The 17,094-nt window shown below is 42.9% G+C and overlaps 1 protein-coding gene across 4 annotated transcripts; it reads right to left on the bottom strand.

The window, feature by feature from the left end:
* Nucleotides 1-572: 572 nt before the first annotated feature.
* On the bottom strand, nucleotides 573-7,613 carry LOC147456427 (uncharacterized). Of its 4 annotated transcripts, none has more exons than XM_086514904.1 (4): nucleotides 7,388-7,613; nucleotides 1,973-2,112; nucleotides 1,109-1,224; nucleotides 573-1,025 (listed from the first exon to the last, which is right to left on the bottom strand). In XM_086514904.1, the coding sequence occupies exons 1-2, from the start codon at nucleotides 7,594-7,596 to the stop codon at nucleotides 2,067-2,069; spliced, it is 255 nt and encodes an 84-aa protein (XP_086371030.1). In that variant the 5' UTR covers nucleotides 7,597-7,613; the 3' UTR covers nucleotides 573-1,025; nucleotides 1,109-1,224; nucleotides 1,973-2,066. The 4 variants fall into 4 exon arrangements, with proteins under 4 accessions (XP_086371030.1, XP_086371031.1, XP_086371029.1 ...); XM_086514905.1 differs by having other exon boundaries at nucleotides 1,109-1,178; XM_086514903.1 differs by having other exon boundaries at nucleotides 1,109-1,175.
* Nucleotides 7,614-17,094: the final 9,481 nt, after the last annotated feature.

Genomic DNA, 17,094 nt, shown 5'->3' with positions numbered 1-17,094 from the left:
TCCAGAGGCACTCACTTTGCATCTCGTTAAAATAGTCAGTGTCCTTGCATTATGCCACAGGCCTTCAGATGCATTCACTTTGGATCCCTCCAGATGCATTCCGTCAAAACAGTGAAGAGCTTCCTTTCCACGAGCGTGTTACGCATATATACAATTAGTAAATTTAAAGATAGAACATTTTGTGCACGAAGCACATTAACAATTTTTCGTGCTTTTGTGAGGACTCTGGCATACATACTCACCAATGAATTCTTCTGTTTTTGCAAAATTTAGAATGTATCCTATTGAATTTGTACAAATCCTTCTTTTGAAAAGAAAAGCTTGACATTTATAGCTCTTGTCATGCTTTTCCTGTACTTGAGTAATAGATATTGCTTCGTTAGGAAACTTTCCACTTGCATGAGTCCAGTAGCTACGTCCTTTTATCACCATTCTTGACGTGTTTAATGTTCTGTGTGCCTCTCAATGTCTTGTGCGTTAGTGCATAAATGTTGCAGCATCTCGTTTATCTGATTCTATTGCACACTCAGAAGGCCAATCTTCCAAGCTTCACATTTCCCCATTTTTGATGGGCACTAAAAGGGCACACCAAATGTGAGGCCAATCAATGATGGCATCATGTTAATTTCATAGCTTTATTGAAATGCCTTGTGGGCCCGAAAAGAACAACCTTGCAAGTGTAAATATATATTTCTGGTACAATGTCGTATTTTTCCTTCATGCTATCATTGCCTGTTTATCTAGTAGACTTGAGTGACTACATGCATGGAGCAAAGAATTAACATCTGGATCGGAGTTGAGAAGGTGCCCTCTTTGTTGCATCCATTGAAAACAGCCTACAGCTTCCTATTCCTGCCCTTGTTGGGCATATCCTGGAATCAGTGCGCTCCGATAGACATCCAGAACATGAAGCTTATTGAGAACTTGATGTGCTTTCTTGAGGACTCCACATTTGGCATGCATATTAACCAAAGAACCACCAAATACTATGTAGCCCCCGGCCAGCAGCTCTGAATGGGAATACCCTGCAAACACACATTGTAAGGTCTTGCATCCTGGCATACATATTGGCTAGGATATTTACCCTTTTTTAAAGAATTGTGTGTACCTTGTTTGTCCTTGTCTATGTCTTGTATACTATCACATGCCTTTGACAAGAGGCTCGTGCTTTACGTCTGCTAAGAACAACAAAGAACTTTTTGGCCCACCATTTAGGGGGATATCCTTGAAACATTGCATTCCCAGTTAGGAAGCTCAGAAAGAACTTATTGTCCTTTCAAATGTACAACAAATGTTAACCAAAGCAGTGCTAAGCAAGATTACTATTTTACAGCAGTCCCTAACTAGCGATCTCAGCATGATTTCAATTTGTCCCATGCCAACATGTATAATACCACATAATCTCAAAAAGTAGACATAGGTGATACATCTAAAGAGAAATCTGTGTTTCACAACATACGAAAACAACTGAGCCACTAGCATGCCACACAATCCTGTCTGTACATCCAATGAAAAACCATCGAGAGCTTCTTAGCCCTACTAGGTCAGTCTGCCCTTACACATATCCAACATTCTGAGAGGCAGCAAGAACTTGTTTTGCATTCAAGAGTACAAGGCACTTTCCACGCAGCCCCTACTTGATGCACCCTCCTGCACTCAATGCATTCCAAGTGATCTTGGACAAGAAGCTAATAAGCCTTTGCTTGCATCTGCTAAGAGCAACCCAGAGCTCTCCCGTCCACTATTTGTATGTGAGGTATATCCTTCAATCGATGCATCAAGACATCCTAGACAAGAAGCTCATTCGCATTCTTGGGCTTTCAAAAATATAGCACATGCACTACTTTGTTACCATAGTTCTTGACTAACAATCTCATCATGAATTTGGTTTTGTCCATGTCAGCCTCGTGCACAGTGCCACATATCTTAAAGAACAAGACATAGATGACCATGTTTGAAGAGAAGACCTTACTTTGCATGCTATCAAAAACAATTCGAAGCTTCCATGTGAATGTCGTCACAAAAAGCAGGCATAGGTGATTGCAGGTTCTTGCTTTGCCTCCATGCTAAAACAAGATAGGCATAGGTGATTGCATGCCCTTGCTTTGCATCCTATCAAAAACAATTCAAAGCTTCCATGTGAATGTTGTGCATAATGCAACATACCCATAAAAAAGCAAGCATTGGTGATTGCATGCCCTTGCTTTGTCTCCATGCTAACTTAACAAGATAGATCACTTTAGCCCTACCCTTGTTGACAATACCTAGCATTCCAAGAGAAGGCAAGGACTTGCTGTGCTTTCAAGAGTACAAGACAGTTGACATACAGTCCCAGTTGGGTGTATCTTCCCACACTGAATGCATTTTGAGCGAGTGCATCTCAATTAAGAAGCTTGTCAAAGACTTGTTTTGCTTGTCCTCAATTAACACAATAACTCAAATATTAGCATGGATTCTACTTCCTTCGTGTTGTATCTTTCAATGAGTGCATTCCAAAATAACGCATCCTAAGAAAGAAACTCAGCAAGCTCATATTTTGCAATCAATGAACTCCAAGATTGAAGATACCAAGATACAACATCTCAGCATCTCAAGCAAGAAGATTGTCAAGAACTTGTGCTTTCATAAGTACACAACTGGCATACATTCTCCAGCATACATGTTGACCAAAGCTTTGCCAATCCCGACATTTTTATAAACAACAACTCCTTTATTGATGTGAGAGATATCTATAGCTCTTGCTTTACTCACAAATTGCTCACCAATAAAGTGGCTGAAAAAATCTGATTTATGCACCCACAAGCATCTAAAATCAATGATAATTGTCATTGCCAGATTGAAATGTAGAGTATTATAAAAGTATGCCTCTGAAACAATCAGCATTTAAATGGGATTGGAACGGTATTACAGGCTCAACAAAGCAATATTGCATCAAAAGTGCACCTTACTGAAAACATCTCGATTCGTGTATCCGCAAGCATCTAAAATCAATGATGATTGGGCATACGAGATTGAAATTGTAGAATAGTATGAAAAGCATGGCTTTGAAACTAATCAGCCTTGCAATGGGATTCGAACATAAAGTAGTTTAGTACACTGCCATGTATATGGAGGATAAAGTACTTTAGGACAATGCCATGATTAGTCCATGCATAACAGCTCACATAGACATAACTACCATGCATGATGCAAATCATATTTCCATTAAGAGGCTGATCAAATATATGTATCAAGCTGATCCTTTTCTTAGCAACCCTGTGGACTCCCAAGCAATCATCCAAACCCAGTAAATTTCGCATCAAAACATGAGTTTATTGTGGCTTGGTGCATCCACAAAATACACCAAATTCAATGTGGCTTGCTTGGTGAACCCCATGCAATTAGCCAGAAACCTCGATATCATTCTTTGAGTGGCTTCTTGCAAGATTCTCGGCTTCCTCCATGAACATCCCTAACTACCCTCTGAGCAACACATATTGCATCCATACGCGTTTTCTCCCAAGTCACTAACAGTGGCTGAATTGCTACCCCTTGTAGCTCACTTACAGTCAAACACGTCCCTCACGAATATTGCATTGATATGAGGCCCCCTGACATGCATTCCTCTATTGTATCCATCACTAATTTTGTGAGCATCAACCAATTCTCTTGGTAGGCCGCTATGCGCACACCTCTCGTAGTCCGATCATGTATCCCATCTCCTTATGGTTACCTTGCCTTAGCTCATGTACGCCCATTCCCATAGCGCATACATCCAAAACTCTACCTTGCATAAGTACCATGCCTCTCTTAAGAAAACCGGTATTTTCCTGGGAGATGACCTTACATTGGCACAAGTGACACACATGCAAGAGTTGATGCCAAAGATCAGGGCAGCAAGAGAAAAGGGGAAAATCGCCTTTTATAGAGGAGGGAAAGTAGTGGTTCTGGAAAAGCGCTCAGCATGACGGTGCGAGACCTATGGGACGACGCTCCGGATAGCGGCGTGGAATTGTAATGGATCATATAGGCTAGATGTAGGTGCCTTTGAAGACAGCTTTAGGGACACAGACATAGTTTTCTACTCAGAGACACACCAGATACCGGGACAGCGTATGCCACATGTGAAGGGTTATTTATGGGAAACAGCTGGTCGACCAGACAAGAGATCTCTACAGGGTAGCCGGGGTTCAAGAGGAGTAGCAGTCTTATTTAAGGAGGAGCTGAAACCACTACTACAGATTATCAGGAAAGATGAGCAAGCAAGGTATATGTGGGTGAGATGAGAGCCGAGACAGGTAGATTTCTATATATCGCTATATGCTACTTCCCTCCGAGTACCTCAGTCTACTCCTCACCTAAAGGACAATCCCCTTTCTCCATATTGAATAATGATATATGGGAGTTCTCTAGAGATGGAGACATCGTTCTCTTAGGAGACTTTAATGCCAGAACGGCCAACTCTCAAGCAGTATTCTATGATACTTCTGAGGAAATGCTCAGAGAAGTGGATTTATCACAGAGGGGGCTTACTAGAAACTCACAGGATAAAGAACACACTGAATATGGGAGACATCTCATGGAGATGGCAACTATACATGGTTTGGCCATACTTAACGGTCTAGAGAATTTCCCGTTATCTGGGGGATTCACATGCTTCCCGCACAGGCATGGGGCCAGTACAGTGGATTATGTCATGACTTCACCAAGCTTTATTTCTAGTATTGAGGAATTTAAGGTGGGACGCAGACCGGTTGGGATTGCAGTGGATCATGCTCTATTGACCTTATCAATCTCCTTCCAATACAATGCCTCTCAAGTACAAAGGAAGAAGACACACACAAGATATACTTTCACGCCAGAAACTGATTCAGTCTATGTGGAAAAGATCTATAATAGGATGTGGACAGCCGAGCCACTATATACTGTAGAGGAGATTACTTCTCAATTAACAGAGATACTACATGGAGCAGCACAAGAGGCATACCCACATACTCAACCTGATCAGAAGAGAGGATCTGGGAACATGCCTCAAAACAGTTGGTATGACGAGGAATGCAGAGAGACGAGAACCCAGGTCCAGAAAGAGCTTACACTTGGGATCATCACATATAAGCAGTCTCGGATTGCTCTTCGGTGTATAGTACGTCGCAAGAAAAGGGCATTTTTAGCCAAACTGGAGAAGGATTTATATCAGCTCTTCTTGAGTCAGGACTCACATGAGGCCTGGCGCTTATTTCACGAGCACTCACCGCCTCTGACGATTACTTCTCCTGAGATCTGGGGTCAATATGTAACATCATTATATATGGTATCTGGACAGCCTCCATTACAAGATCCGCTAGAGCCATGCCCTGCTACTAGTACTTTCTTTACTACGGAAATGGTGGAAAAAGCCATTGATAAGATGAAGACAAGAAGAGCATATGATCATGATGGTTTAGTAGCAGAACATCTGATCCATGCCAGGGATCTACTTTCAGAAGTCCTTGCTTGTCTGTTTAATCGGGTCATGTGTGGAGGATTACCTGAATCTTGGAACTTATCTACTATCGTACCTATTTTCAAGTCAAGGGATCCTATGATACCCGGGAACTACCGTACCATTATGGTAGGTCACACTTTGACCCGACTGTACGCATCCATTCTTGAACAAAAATTGAGTAGATGGGCAGAGAATGAGGGCATAAGGGCAACAGGACAAGCTGGATTCAGAAGGGGTTATTCCACTTTAGATCATATTCTTACGCTGAGAGCCATTATTGAGGAAGGAAGAGCAAACGGGAGAAGGATGTATTGTTGCTTTGTGGATTTTCGGAAAGCTTTTGATACAGTACCAAGGGCCAGATTGATGCGCAGGATGCAAGAGTTAGGGGTCCCCAAAGAGATTATTTGGGGGATCATGTCCTTATACGGGTCAGTAACTGGTTATGTACGTACTCTAGAAGGGGATTCTGACATTGTTCACTCCACCGTTGGAGTAAAGCAGGGATGCCCACTGTCCCCTACTTTATTTGGTATGTACATAGATGAGGTATCAGATTACATTGATAGAGAAGGTGACAGAGGTGCTCAACTTGCAGGGTCATGGATCCCTTTGTTGTTGTATGCAGATGATATTGTATTGATAGCAGAATCACCAAATGGAATGCAAAGGCAGCTAGATGCATTACATAAATTCGCGGAGGACAGTGGACTGTCGGTAAACTTGTGTAAAACCAAAGTTATGGTGTTTAACACCACACCACAGTGGGTTAGGAGTTCGGCACCTACATTTGCATATGACCAGGATACAGTAGAGTACACAGATGCATACACATACCTTGGGGTGGTATTTGCAGGACCGAAGTTTACTCTTAAGAAAGCAGCGGATGCTAGATTATCCAGAGCCTTTGCAGCCCTGGGAGGGTTGGAGAGGATGTGTTCACAAGTGCAGTTTCAAGAACCACGAACAAAACTTTGGCTCTTTGATATTGTGGTGGCTTCGGCTATGCTTTATGGGGTCCAGATTTGGGGACCATCTGTGGATCAGGATAATTGGAAGTCAATGGAGAGACCTTTGGTATCTATGATTTCCCGAATGATTAGAGCCAAGGCCTCTGTACCACACGCGATTACCCGAGCGGAACTAGCAGCCCCTCCGATAGAAATTGAAGCTGTTACCAGATCAGTGTCCTTTATACATGGTTTGTGGGATACAAATAATGGCCGATATACTAGACTGGCCCTCGAATCCTCTCGACAATTGGCAATGAAAGGGGATACATCATGCTGGTATGCGCAACTGTCCTCGTGGTTTCAGAGACACGGGTTCAATATGGATAGATTACCCCCCTTCCAATACTCTCTTGAGGCTCCATCACTGACAATTACACGAACGGAGATTAATAAAATCATCCGACAGGATCTTATACGGTTGGATACTAAGAGGACATGGGTAGACCCTACACAAGAATTGGGCACGAAGATGGCCGACTACAAAGAAAACTTCCTACAACTATTTAGATGGATTTGTGATTCGCCCGAGTTACATGGATACCCACCTGTCTCATGGTTTGAGATGTGCTATTGGTCAGATTCGTACATCCTCAAACCAGTTGGAAATTGAATTTGGCAGATTTAGGGGAATCCCACCTGAGAGCAGAATTTGCAAGTTATGCGGAATGGAGCCGGAGACAGAATTACACTATATATGCCACTCCACAGTATACTATGAGATACGTGGGCGTTTTCATTGCCTCTTTAAAGAAGGCTTTGGACCTCTAGATAGAATCATGCAATACCAAGATCAAAGATGCTTAGGCTTGTACCTACTGGAACTACATCGGCACAGGGATAATCTAATGAGAAGACACAACCACAGTCGCACCCGGATGTCAAAGCCATGCATATTAATTTCAGAAAATACCTATAGCCTCGCAAGCTTGCTTGCGGATCTTCTGCAGCCCACTTCTGCAGCTTGCGCCTCCTCTCCGTCTGCTCATCACCCTCAGCTTTTGTGCAACCCTTGCTCCTCTGTCCGCCAGCTCGCCCACACACCTTGAGTGCTGTGTCGCTCCACAAAGTACCCTCGTCCGTATCTGATTTGATTCTTTCTAGTTTTTTATTTGATTTCATTGGGTACCCCCTACTCTCTCTCTAGAAAAATAATTCTCTCATATGTTTGCCAAAGATTATGCTTGCTGAGGTGAAAACACTTACAGGGCCAAAAGCGACCCCAGAAATCTCCTAACGGTCCTTGAATAGGTGTGCCCTAGTAATGAGTAGCTTAATACTCCCCTTGGGGTTCCGCCCTTCCCCATTGGCTTTTCTGAGTTCCAAGTGTAGCCAAATATGGTCAGGCATGCTCTTTGTTGGTAGCACAATTATCTCAAGTAGCAACGGGATCCAATCAGCTTGGTGAGGCAGTAGCACTTGTCAAGGCGGAAAGATGTGAGGGCATACTTTAGGCTTGTGTACGTGAAGCCCAATGTGCTGTTCTAGGGACCCACCTCCCTTAGGTCCATCAAAACCCATTTCTCACAAAGACCCAGCCATTCATCTTTTTTAGAACCTGTCAACAGACTGGCTAAGCTTGTTTTATCCTTGCTCTTCTCCACCATATTAAAGGCACCAATCAATAGCCACTCTCCTTCAATTGGGGAATCCCTATGGTGCATGCACAATTTGACTCTATCCTTTGCATTACAGGGGCCATGTATGCTGACTAAAGTGATAGACCGATTGGCTCACATAATTCTCACTCCTGAGGGGTGATTAAAGACCACTTTGGGCTCCAGTTCCTTGTCCATAATAGAGAGGAGTCCACTAAACCCGTCCACTCCCTCTCCAAAGAACACCAACTTCTTTCTGCTACAAAGAACTCCAATGCCTGCTTTCTTTTGCTACGAGCATCTAGATGATGTTCTTGGATGGCCCAACAATTAACTTCCTTCTCTTTTCTAACCTCCTTCCATTTAGAGGTTATGCTTCTTACGTGTTTTAAATCCTTTCACATTCCATGACTGAATAGCCAGGGCTTCAATCTTGGGAGAGGGAAAAAAAATCTTCAACATCTGACCCTTGCCCGGTCTCCGCATTTGTGGCCCTACAAGAATCTGGGGGTTCGCCAAGGTCAACGGATTTCTTTTCTTGCAGCACTTCAAAGGGGTTGTGGAGCTGGATGGCCCCAGTCGCCCCTTTTAGTTGGACGGGGGCTACGAAGAAGACTATCCCATTCAAGGCTCCATGAATCTCCAGTGATATGTGTTCTCTTGCCACCGCCTTCACCCTTTTGAGCCTCTTCAATCTTGAGAACTTCACAACCAACGTAGTTGTTACTATTAGAAGCTTAGGTGTAGCTGCCAGAAAGACAAACATATTATCTTTGTGGGGACATTTGGGGCGTTGCACTGTGAAGCTCTGCACCTCAACAATCATCTCTTGCAATTTGATGACCTCATTGTCACAAATCATAGCCTATCTTTCGTCCCCTATTCTTGTCCCTTTGCATCTCTTTACATGTTTCTCATGCTCTTCCACCATTGTTTCCTTGACAGGGACATGATTAATGTGTTTCCTTGACAGGGACATGATTAATGTTCCCTGAATTGGGAGCCTAGGTTGAAGGCTTGGAGTCCACTTTCGTCCTCATGGGGATATCCTTGGCAAAGTGCCCAAATTTGTTACACTCAAAGCACACCCCAAAGTAAGTCCTCCAATTGAGCGGAATAGTAGAAGACCAGCTCCAACATTGATCAACATGCTTTTTGGTGGTGTCTTAGATTTGCGCCCCTAGATTCATTGTGCCAGCTCATACCTGTTCGGGATTCTCCCACTGAACCTAAACAAAAGCATCAACTGGGCTTGCCTGGCTAGTGGTTTTTTAATCAGATTCACAGGTAGCAAAATCGCGAGAGTGATAGCCTCAGTGACCTCCACCTGTTGTGGCAGTGACTTCTTTAGAGCACAAAAGGCTCGATTTTCCAGCATGCCTTCACCCACTGAATTCTACATGAAGCAAGTTCTTTTCTTACTATTCGGGCCGGTATCTAGCTGCTTGTTAACTTCCTTAAGCTCTTGTTCAAGCCGAGTCTTAACATTCTTCAGATTTTCATTGCGTGTATCACATGAAGTTTCAACAATTGCGACATTAGCACAAACCTTAGAGTCAGGACCCTTCAAGATGCTTGCAAAAGATATTCCTGGTCTAAGAGCTAGAAAACCTGTTGCCACCTTGTTTTTATCTGCAAAACTGATGCCTTGAGTCTCACTTGCCTTGAGGGTATTCATTGAAAAAAATGTATCCTTTAGCATTTTAGTCAACCATGCTTCCTTTTTCTTTGGCAAGACGGACTTTTGAGTGGACCCTGCTTTAATAGCCACCAGGGCCGGGTCCCTTATCAAAGCGCCACCCCCCATCAAGGCTCCGGTTCGAGGGTCGTGATGTTGGCATGTTGCCTTTGTCCATGGGGATGCTTTCTTCATTTAGCGGGAGTTTCCTAGCCGTGAGGAGGTGCAAGAATTTAACAATGTCCTCCTCCATAGGAAGCGTGTCCACCTCCATTGTAAACACCACGGGGAAGTGCAAAAAGCTCTAGCAAAAGTCGTGCCCATCACAAGATAAAAAAGGTTGGGGGGGGGGGGGGGGGGGGGAGGGGGAGGTAAGGTCCAGAAGCCTCGAGGGAAGGGGGGACTAGAAGCTTGGGGGGAATGTGTTAGGGTTTTAAACCTACTTCCATCTTATGCCTATGTGAACAACCCCTTATGGTGTTATTCTCACACACTCTAGTGGGAAACATGCCTACACCTAGCATGCCACATGGAGCAGACACTTATCCTAAAGCTCTTAAGGCACATTACACCTAGCTACCTATGTGGATGCATTAGCATCTTCCACCTCCAGTGCTTAGTGCTTGCATGTATTACTCCATGTATAAATGGAGAAGCATTGTACAAATAATGCACCTAATCAACTTATGTATTTTTGTATTATTTTGTATTTGGCTTGCTTGCGTCATTTTAATTAGCGTGTTAACTTAACGTCTTAATTATGAACGCAACTAACTATTTTCCGCCTTAACTAAGCCTTACAAGTGGTATGAAAGCGTTATTGTGAGGCTCGACATAATTATTAGTATCATCTCTTATTGTAAATGTCGTTTTATCGAGCATCTCCTTGTTTTCATTCAATTTTGCATGAATAATGTATCTTTAGCTCGTTTAATCTCTGCATAACACTAGCTCAGAAGCAATTGTGTATATTTAAACATAGAAGTCAACACCCAAAAGTGCCATGTGTCCAAGTCGCTCGTCTCGTTAGTGCCACTCGTCGCCCACTACTCGACTATCGGTCCACATCAGTAGCTCGTCAACACCTTGAACCCCATCCCAATTGTATTAGTGTTAGAAAAAAACCAGGGTCTAGCGTATTTTAACCAACTGAAATTATAAAATCCCGATTAGATTTTTAGCTTGCCTTTAAAAAAACCGGCAAGTTTTAGTGTAATTACCGGCAAAAGCTTCAAATTTTGACCTGACAACCGGGAAAATTTCAAGTTTTTCCCTTATTTTGATCGGTACTGCTCGCTACTCACCTCCCGAATTCTGTGTGCGCCATTGTGTGCTTGATTGCCTTGCAAGCCCTACCAATTTACCTTGTCTCAGCCTGTCGCCATCAAAATCGTCAACACCTGCTTCCGCTACTTGCTACCAGCACACAACCCAAAGGGCCGAAGCCCATCCACACTTTCTTGGTGATACGCTATAGCCATTTCGACTGGCTGGATTAGCAAGTCATTGTCAAAAGCTTGCAGATATCGAGCTTGGTCATCACTTGATTCACTACAATTGGTTGCTCTGAGTGCCCTCACTCACCATATCATTGGCTCGCAACATCGCCCTGCTCTCGGCACCAAATCATCGCAATCTCCAACCACCAATCTGGCTTGCCTCGCCAGCCCCGCATGCTCCTCCTCGACTATCGCTACCAAGCCTTGGTAACCAATCTCTCTCTCTCACTCACACACACACACACACACACACACACACAGATAGCAGCCCGCTTCCAGTCGATTGCCACCATGTCTGTACATCATGAAGCCGCTCATTTTTGGGCACCATCGCTCATCTGCTCACAGTCGTGCCAGTTCTGCTCGTCATCGCGCTGCAGGATATCTACCGACTACTATCGATCTTACCCAAGCTGTGGTAATTCACGCTGCTTGCCACCAACTATGTTAACTGGCCTGCATCACCTTGCTACCAACGTCGTTGTCTGCTAGTCGGACTTTCTTGCTCGTGGACCTTATCTTTTATTGAAATTCATTTTAAGAAAAGATTCCCACGACCACTTCAGATCCGCCGCTTCTTTTAAGCCTAACATTGCTAAGGCTACAAATTGTGTTGAGCCCAAAAATCCTTAACCCCTTTGTTATCAGTTGCTCACAGGACGTGGCAAGCAAGCTTGAAATTTTTGTGACGATCATGAAATGATAAACGAGAATCACATTATGCAAAGGATGTACAATGATTCCCTACACATTAAAATTATCCCATGCCACTTGCATGATGTATCCCAAAGAGGGCAAAACATGATGTATCCAATTTGAGAACCATGTTTATGTATCCCAATGTGAACCCATGCATCTACCTAAGGAGCCTTGTATGAACCATGACCTGTTGAATCCATTGAGATCCAGACATGATGTATCGTTGGTAATCTTAGGATGAAACCAGGTTTAAGGGGCCGATTGTTAGAGTTTTAAACCTACTTCCATCGTGTGCCTATGTGAACAACCCCTTATGGTGCCATTCTCACACACTCTAGTGGGAAACATGCCTACATCTAGCATGCCACATGGAGCAGACACTTGTCCTAAAGCTCCTCATGCACATTACACCTAGCTACATATGTGGATGCATTAGCATCTGCCACCTCCACTCCTTGCATGTATTACTCCATGTATAAATGCAGAAGCATTGTACAAATAATGCACCTAATCAACTTATGTATTTTTGTATTACTTTGTATTTGGCTTGCTTGAGTCATTTTAATTAACGTGTTAACTTAACTCTTAATTATGAATGCAACTAACTATTTTTTGCCTTAACTAAGCCTTACAGAATGACCCCTATTGTAGGGGATACAAGTTCAAAGGTATAATAATGCGTTGAAGATATAGAAAAAAACATATGCTTAAGATAACTATGCAAGGGGCATGTAGACCATCTGCCTTTATGCCTGATACTCAAGAAAGCCATGGGGTGGGATGGATCCCCATCAGAAGTAAGAAGTTGCTTGTTACCGAGGCACACCTGTTCAAAGACCCTCTGTTTAGAAGGCTGACCAAGAAAGCCTTGAGTAAACTCAATAAAGATATTAATTTGGAAAAACCTAAAGCTTGGGACCTCTTTGCTTGGAGTATTCAAAAAGTGATCAAAAGCTCGGGCCATCGGATGAAAAAGCCCGGGAAGAGCATTGGAAGTAGATGAAAGAGGAGATTTCTTGTCTAATTCGCAAAAATCTTATGGGCTGCCTCTAAAGAAGAACACAAAAGTTGGCTGGAAGCTAAAGCAAACCTAGCTGAGTAGTAGCTCGAGGAGGTCAGGAGAGTGAGGTTGATATCCAGGGAGACCTTCCTCTAACCAGAGCCCGCAAATCAAGCACATTTTTATAGGCCCTTGAAAATCAAGAAAACTCAGGGTTCTGTCCACTTGCTCTAGATGAAAATGGAAATGCTACACAAGACCAAGATGAAATGGCTAGGATGATGCTTGATCATCTAAGCCAAATCACTGGCCAATGAGAGACCCGATCACAAAAAGTGGATGAAACTAGAGCAACCTTGCTTGAGAGTGTCAAGAGGAAAATTCCCCTACCTGATGACAACCATCTTGAGATGGCCTTCTCTGAAGATGAATGTTCTCTTGCATTTCCAAGCTCTAGGCAAGGAGAAGTCCCCTGGCTGGTGTCATGGAATATGGCTAATAACATAGATTGTAGCGGAATTAAAGTAACAATAGTGAGGAATTCCTTAAGAGTATTCTTAATGAACATAAGTAGAGTACTTGATTGAAGGTAGAAAAATAAAAATTATACCTCTAGAGTTAGCTTGGCATGAACAATACTTGCAGAGGAGAGAGAGAATTAGAGAAATTGACAACAGTTGAGGAATGGATTTACTTGGAGCCGATGCCCCCTCCAAATGGCTTTTGTATTATAGGTTCTCCCTTGAAGAGAGACTTGGTATAATACATGCTTTGTGTGTTTGTCAAGACCTTGTTGATGCCATGAAGATGGTAAGCTTCATGCACCAATATTATGCCCGCAACTAACTTGCAAAAACATTAAACTATCCCTGGCCTCTTCCCTTCGCGTGTAATGTAATAAACCACTTTCGTGATCAGCTCACCTGGCACAATGTAGGTGGGGTTCTTGTTGCCCATCTTCACCAGATTATCATGGATATATGCAGCATAGTTGATCACCTTCGGCTTGCTCTTCTGCATTGCCCAGGTGAAGGTTGTGGAAATTGCTCCAGGCGGCATTCTGTACTTATGTGTCCGCTTTGTACACATGTGGAAATACTGGTTGTAAAGCTGGTTCATGATTTCCACTTTAGGGTTTGCAATGTCTTCAAAGGTGTAGTTGCTCTTCTTTTCTGTGTACACCTTGACTTCATCTCTGCGCTTTGTCACACTATCCCCTTTGTTGGAGAGGTCTAGTGCAGCTTCCACCACTCTCTCTATGATTAAAATCACAGTGTCCGGCTTGCCCTGCCGATCCATAACTCTGCCCACTCCATCTTCTTTGATTGTAGTCACAAACTCCCATACTCTTTTTATGTCAATTCCAGCTGGCACAGCTTCAAAATAGTTATGGAGATCTATTTTCTCCAGGTACTCTGCCATTTTTCTTCTGACAAACTTATTGAGCTCCCGAGGTAGCATGGGTAGCTCTATTACATTTCCTTCGGTATCTTTGAACACGCCTTGGTAGATTTTTAGATCATTAGACTCTAGCAAGTCCTCTTGAATCCACGTGCTGGTTGGATTTAGAGTTCCTTCTGGGATGACAAACGGCTCCACTTCTTCCAAATAGTCTTTTATGGTCATCCTCTTCTTCTTTGTCGATGATTTTGCGGCTGCCATAGATCTTGTTGCACTCAGTAGTCCGAAGTTAGCGTTTTTTCCATATCAGCTGAGAAACTGAGTTTTAACTATCCAAATGACTTGAAAATTGAAAATAAAACTTAAAAGGAACTTGGAAAACCCTGCATGTGCTCACAGTATCATTCTGGCTAAAATTTATCATTTAGACATCCTACGCGTAGGATGTCTTTTTCATCAGTTTTTGGTGAAACTTGGCATGCTGGTGGTCCTTGACCTGTTGAACATGGCTATGTGATTGGAATTGGGTTTGGGCATCAAAAAGTGCATTTTTGGACAGATTCAGGCTTTAGGCTCACAAATTGGGTAGGATGTCCACAACAGGTGGCAAATGATATTCAAATGGGTTGAAAATTGATATACGGGCTCCTTGCACCATGGTAATGGCTCCCATGATGTCATTTCTTGCACATAAGGTCAAAATTGAGCTGGAGACATCCTACGCGTAGGATGTCTTTTTCATCAAAATAGCTTGAGATTTGTTCTGTGGGTAGCTCTTGGCTTGTGGAATATGGCTATGCTTTTGGATTTTGATTTGGACAAGAATTGGTGTTGGTAAGACCATGTGTACTGTTTTTGGGCTCAAAAAGTATATTTTGGAGGTGTTGGGGGTCAAAAATGATTAGAATGGCTTGAAACTTGATATATGAGCTCTTGAAGGTGATATAAATAGATCTGGAATTGAAAAACACCATCTGTGGGCCAAAATTGTTATTTAGACATCCTACGCGTAGGATGTCTGCTTCATCATTTTTTGCAGGTGACCACACAGATTGGTTGGCAATGTGCTCATGACTGTATTGTGCAAGTTTCATGTGATTTGGACAAGTTTTGGTAGGTCTATGGCCCATTTTTGCCTCTATGCCCTGACTTTGCGTTTTTTCATACATATGAGGTCAATTTTTGTCCAAATGTGATGAAACTTGGTGGCTAGCATGTAAAGGCTATTTAGAAACTTTGTGCAATGAGAAATGTTGGGGTTTGTGCCCAAAAATGACCTTGAGACATCTTACGCGTAGGATGTCTCTTGATGAAATCTTTACTGAAGGTGCTACTGGTGCTGCCCTTAGTCCCCCTGAGTCCCTTTTAAGCCTTATTTCAACAAAAAAGTCAAATAGATAGAAAGTAACTCCCTGTGTGGATTTTAGAGCCTCTGAGCCGTTTTTTGACTTTTGGAGTGCTTTTCGGCGATGAAATTTCTTGATGTTGGTCTCCATAGCTTCCCGATCCCTTGGGGATCCTTGTCGTATAGTTTTTGTCGACTTTAGCTTCACCAGAGCTCCGTTTGGAAATTTGTCGGTCTAGAAGCACCCGTGGTTCCGTTTACATGTCTTCAATGACTTGTGGTGGTCTATCACCATAGGACTTGGTTGTTGATGGTCTAGGAAAGCCGCTCGTGAAGTTTGGTGGCAAACGAACATGCGATTTGGCCGCGAGAGCTATTTGACGCTTTGTGCGTCTGATGCCGTTTCTGAAGTTTAGTACCGCTTCGGGTCACCTTTTGGTCATGTGGGCTATATAGACTTGTCGAGCATATCAAGATGCTCCTACCCATGAGTTTTGGTAGCATCTGGGCGTCTCTCCGCCAATTTCCCATTTGGTGGCCTCTTGCGGGGCTCTAGGAATTAGGGTTTTTCTTGATGGTTTTCTACTGCCTTTGGGCATCCGAGACTGGTCTCCTATGGTAGGGTAAGCTGCCGATGAAGTCTCATTGCTTTTGGGTTAGCCGTTAGGTGGCCACTTCTACTTGTAGGTCTCTACTGTCCGCTTTCTATGTGAACCCTACGCTAGTTTTCACGACAAAACGACAAATATGCACGAAAAGCTACTGGAAGTTCCATTCGCTCTAGGTGGCAGAAGCTCTCTCTCAAAAGTCAATAGTGGAAATGAGCTTAAAATGAAGTGAAAATTTCTTATAATGGGGTCCCAGAACCACTTTTCATGAAATTTGACATGTGCTCCCAACTTCTTGCGAGATGCGGTTTAGGCTAAAAAATTTCTTGATTTGGACTCCATTTGCCCAGTTTACGAGAAATTTGACGTTTCGGTCAAAATCTAACCAAAACACGCTTTCCGCTCCAGTTTCATAATTGCACCCCCATTGTACCATAGGTTGTCCTATAGTCACTGATCATCTCCATATTTTTTGTTTTTCATTATGACAGTTTTTCACCTGCTTTTTGTATTTTTGAAGTTTTTCTGTCGAAAATTAGTAAAATTAAAAGAAAAATAGTAAATTAAATGCAGAAAATCCCCAAAAATCATAATAAATAAAAAACATCACCACAAAACATTATATGCACTCACATGCAATTTTTATGGCCGAATTTCTCTGTTTTATCAATATTTTGCCCAAAAAATGGCTATTTTTACTTATATACGCACACACACACCTAGGGGCTTGATTTGGCGTTTGGTCCCATATACTTGTCTATTCATGCTGTATAAGGGCATATGTACTTGGGT

This window comes from Adiantum capillus-veneris, chromosome 6, assembly GCF_014529385.1.
Source record: "Adiantum capillus-veneris isolate H3 chromosome 6, ASM1452938v2, whole genome shotgun sequence".
Lineage (NCBI taxonomy): Eukaryota > Viridiplantae > Streptophyta > Polypodiopsida > Polypodiales > Pteridaceae > Adiantum > Adiantum capillus-veneris.
Note: the sequence above shows the minus strand (reverse complement) of the source record. Positions and strands in the feature narration are given on the sequence as shown.

Bases quoted from the DNA above. Each gene is read 5' to 3' on its own strand.
- LOC147456427 (XM_086514902.1), bottom strand. From the start codon at position 7,596: ATGAAATCAAATAAAAAACTAGAAAGAATCAAATCAGATACGGACGAG. The intron at 2,113-7,387 runs GTATTTTCTGAA...TGTTTTTGATAG, and splicing joins GCAAGCTTGCGAGGCTATAG to GATGCAAAGCAAGGGCATGC.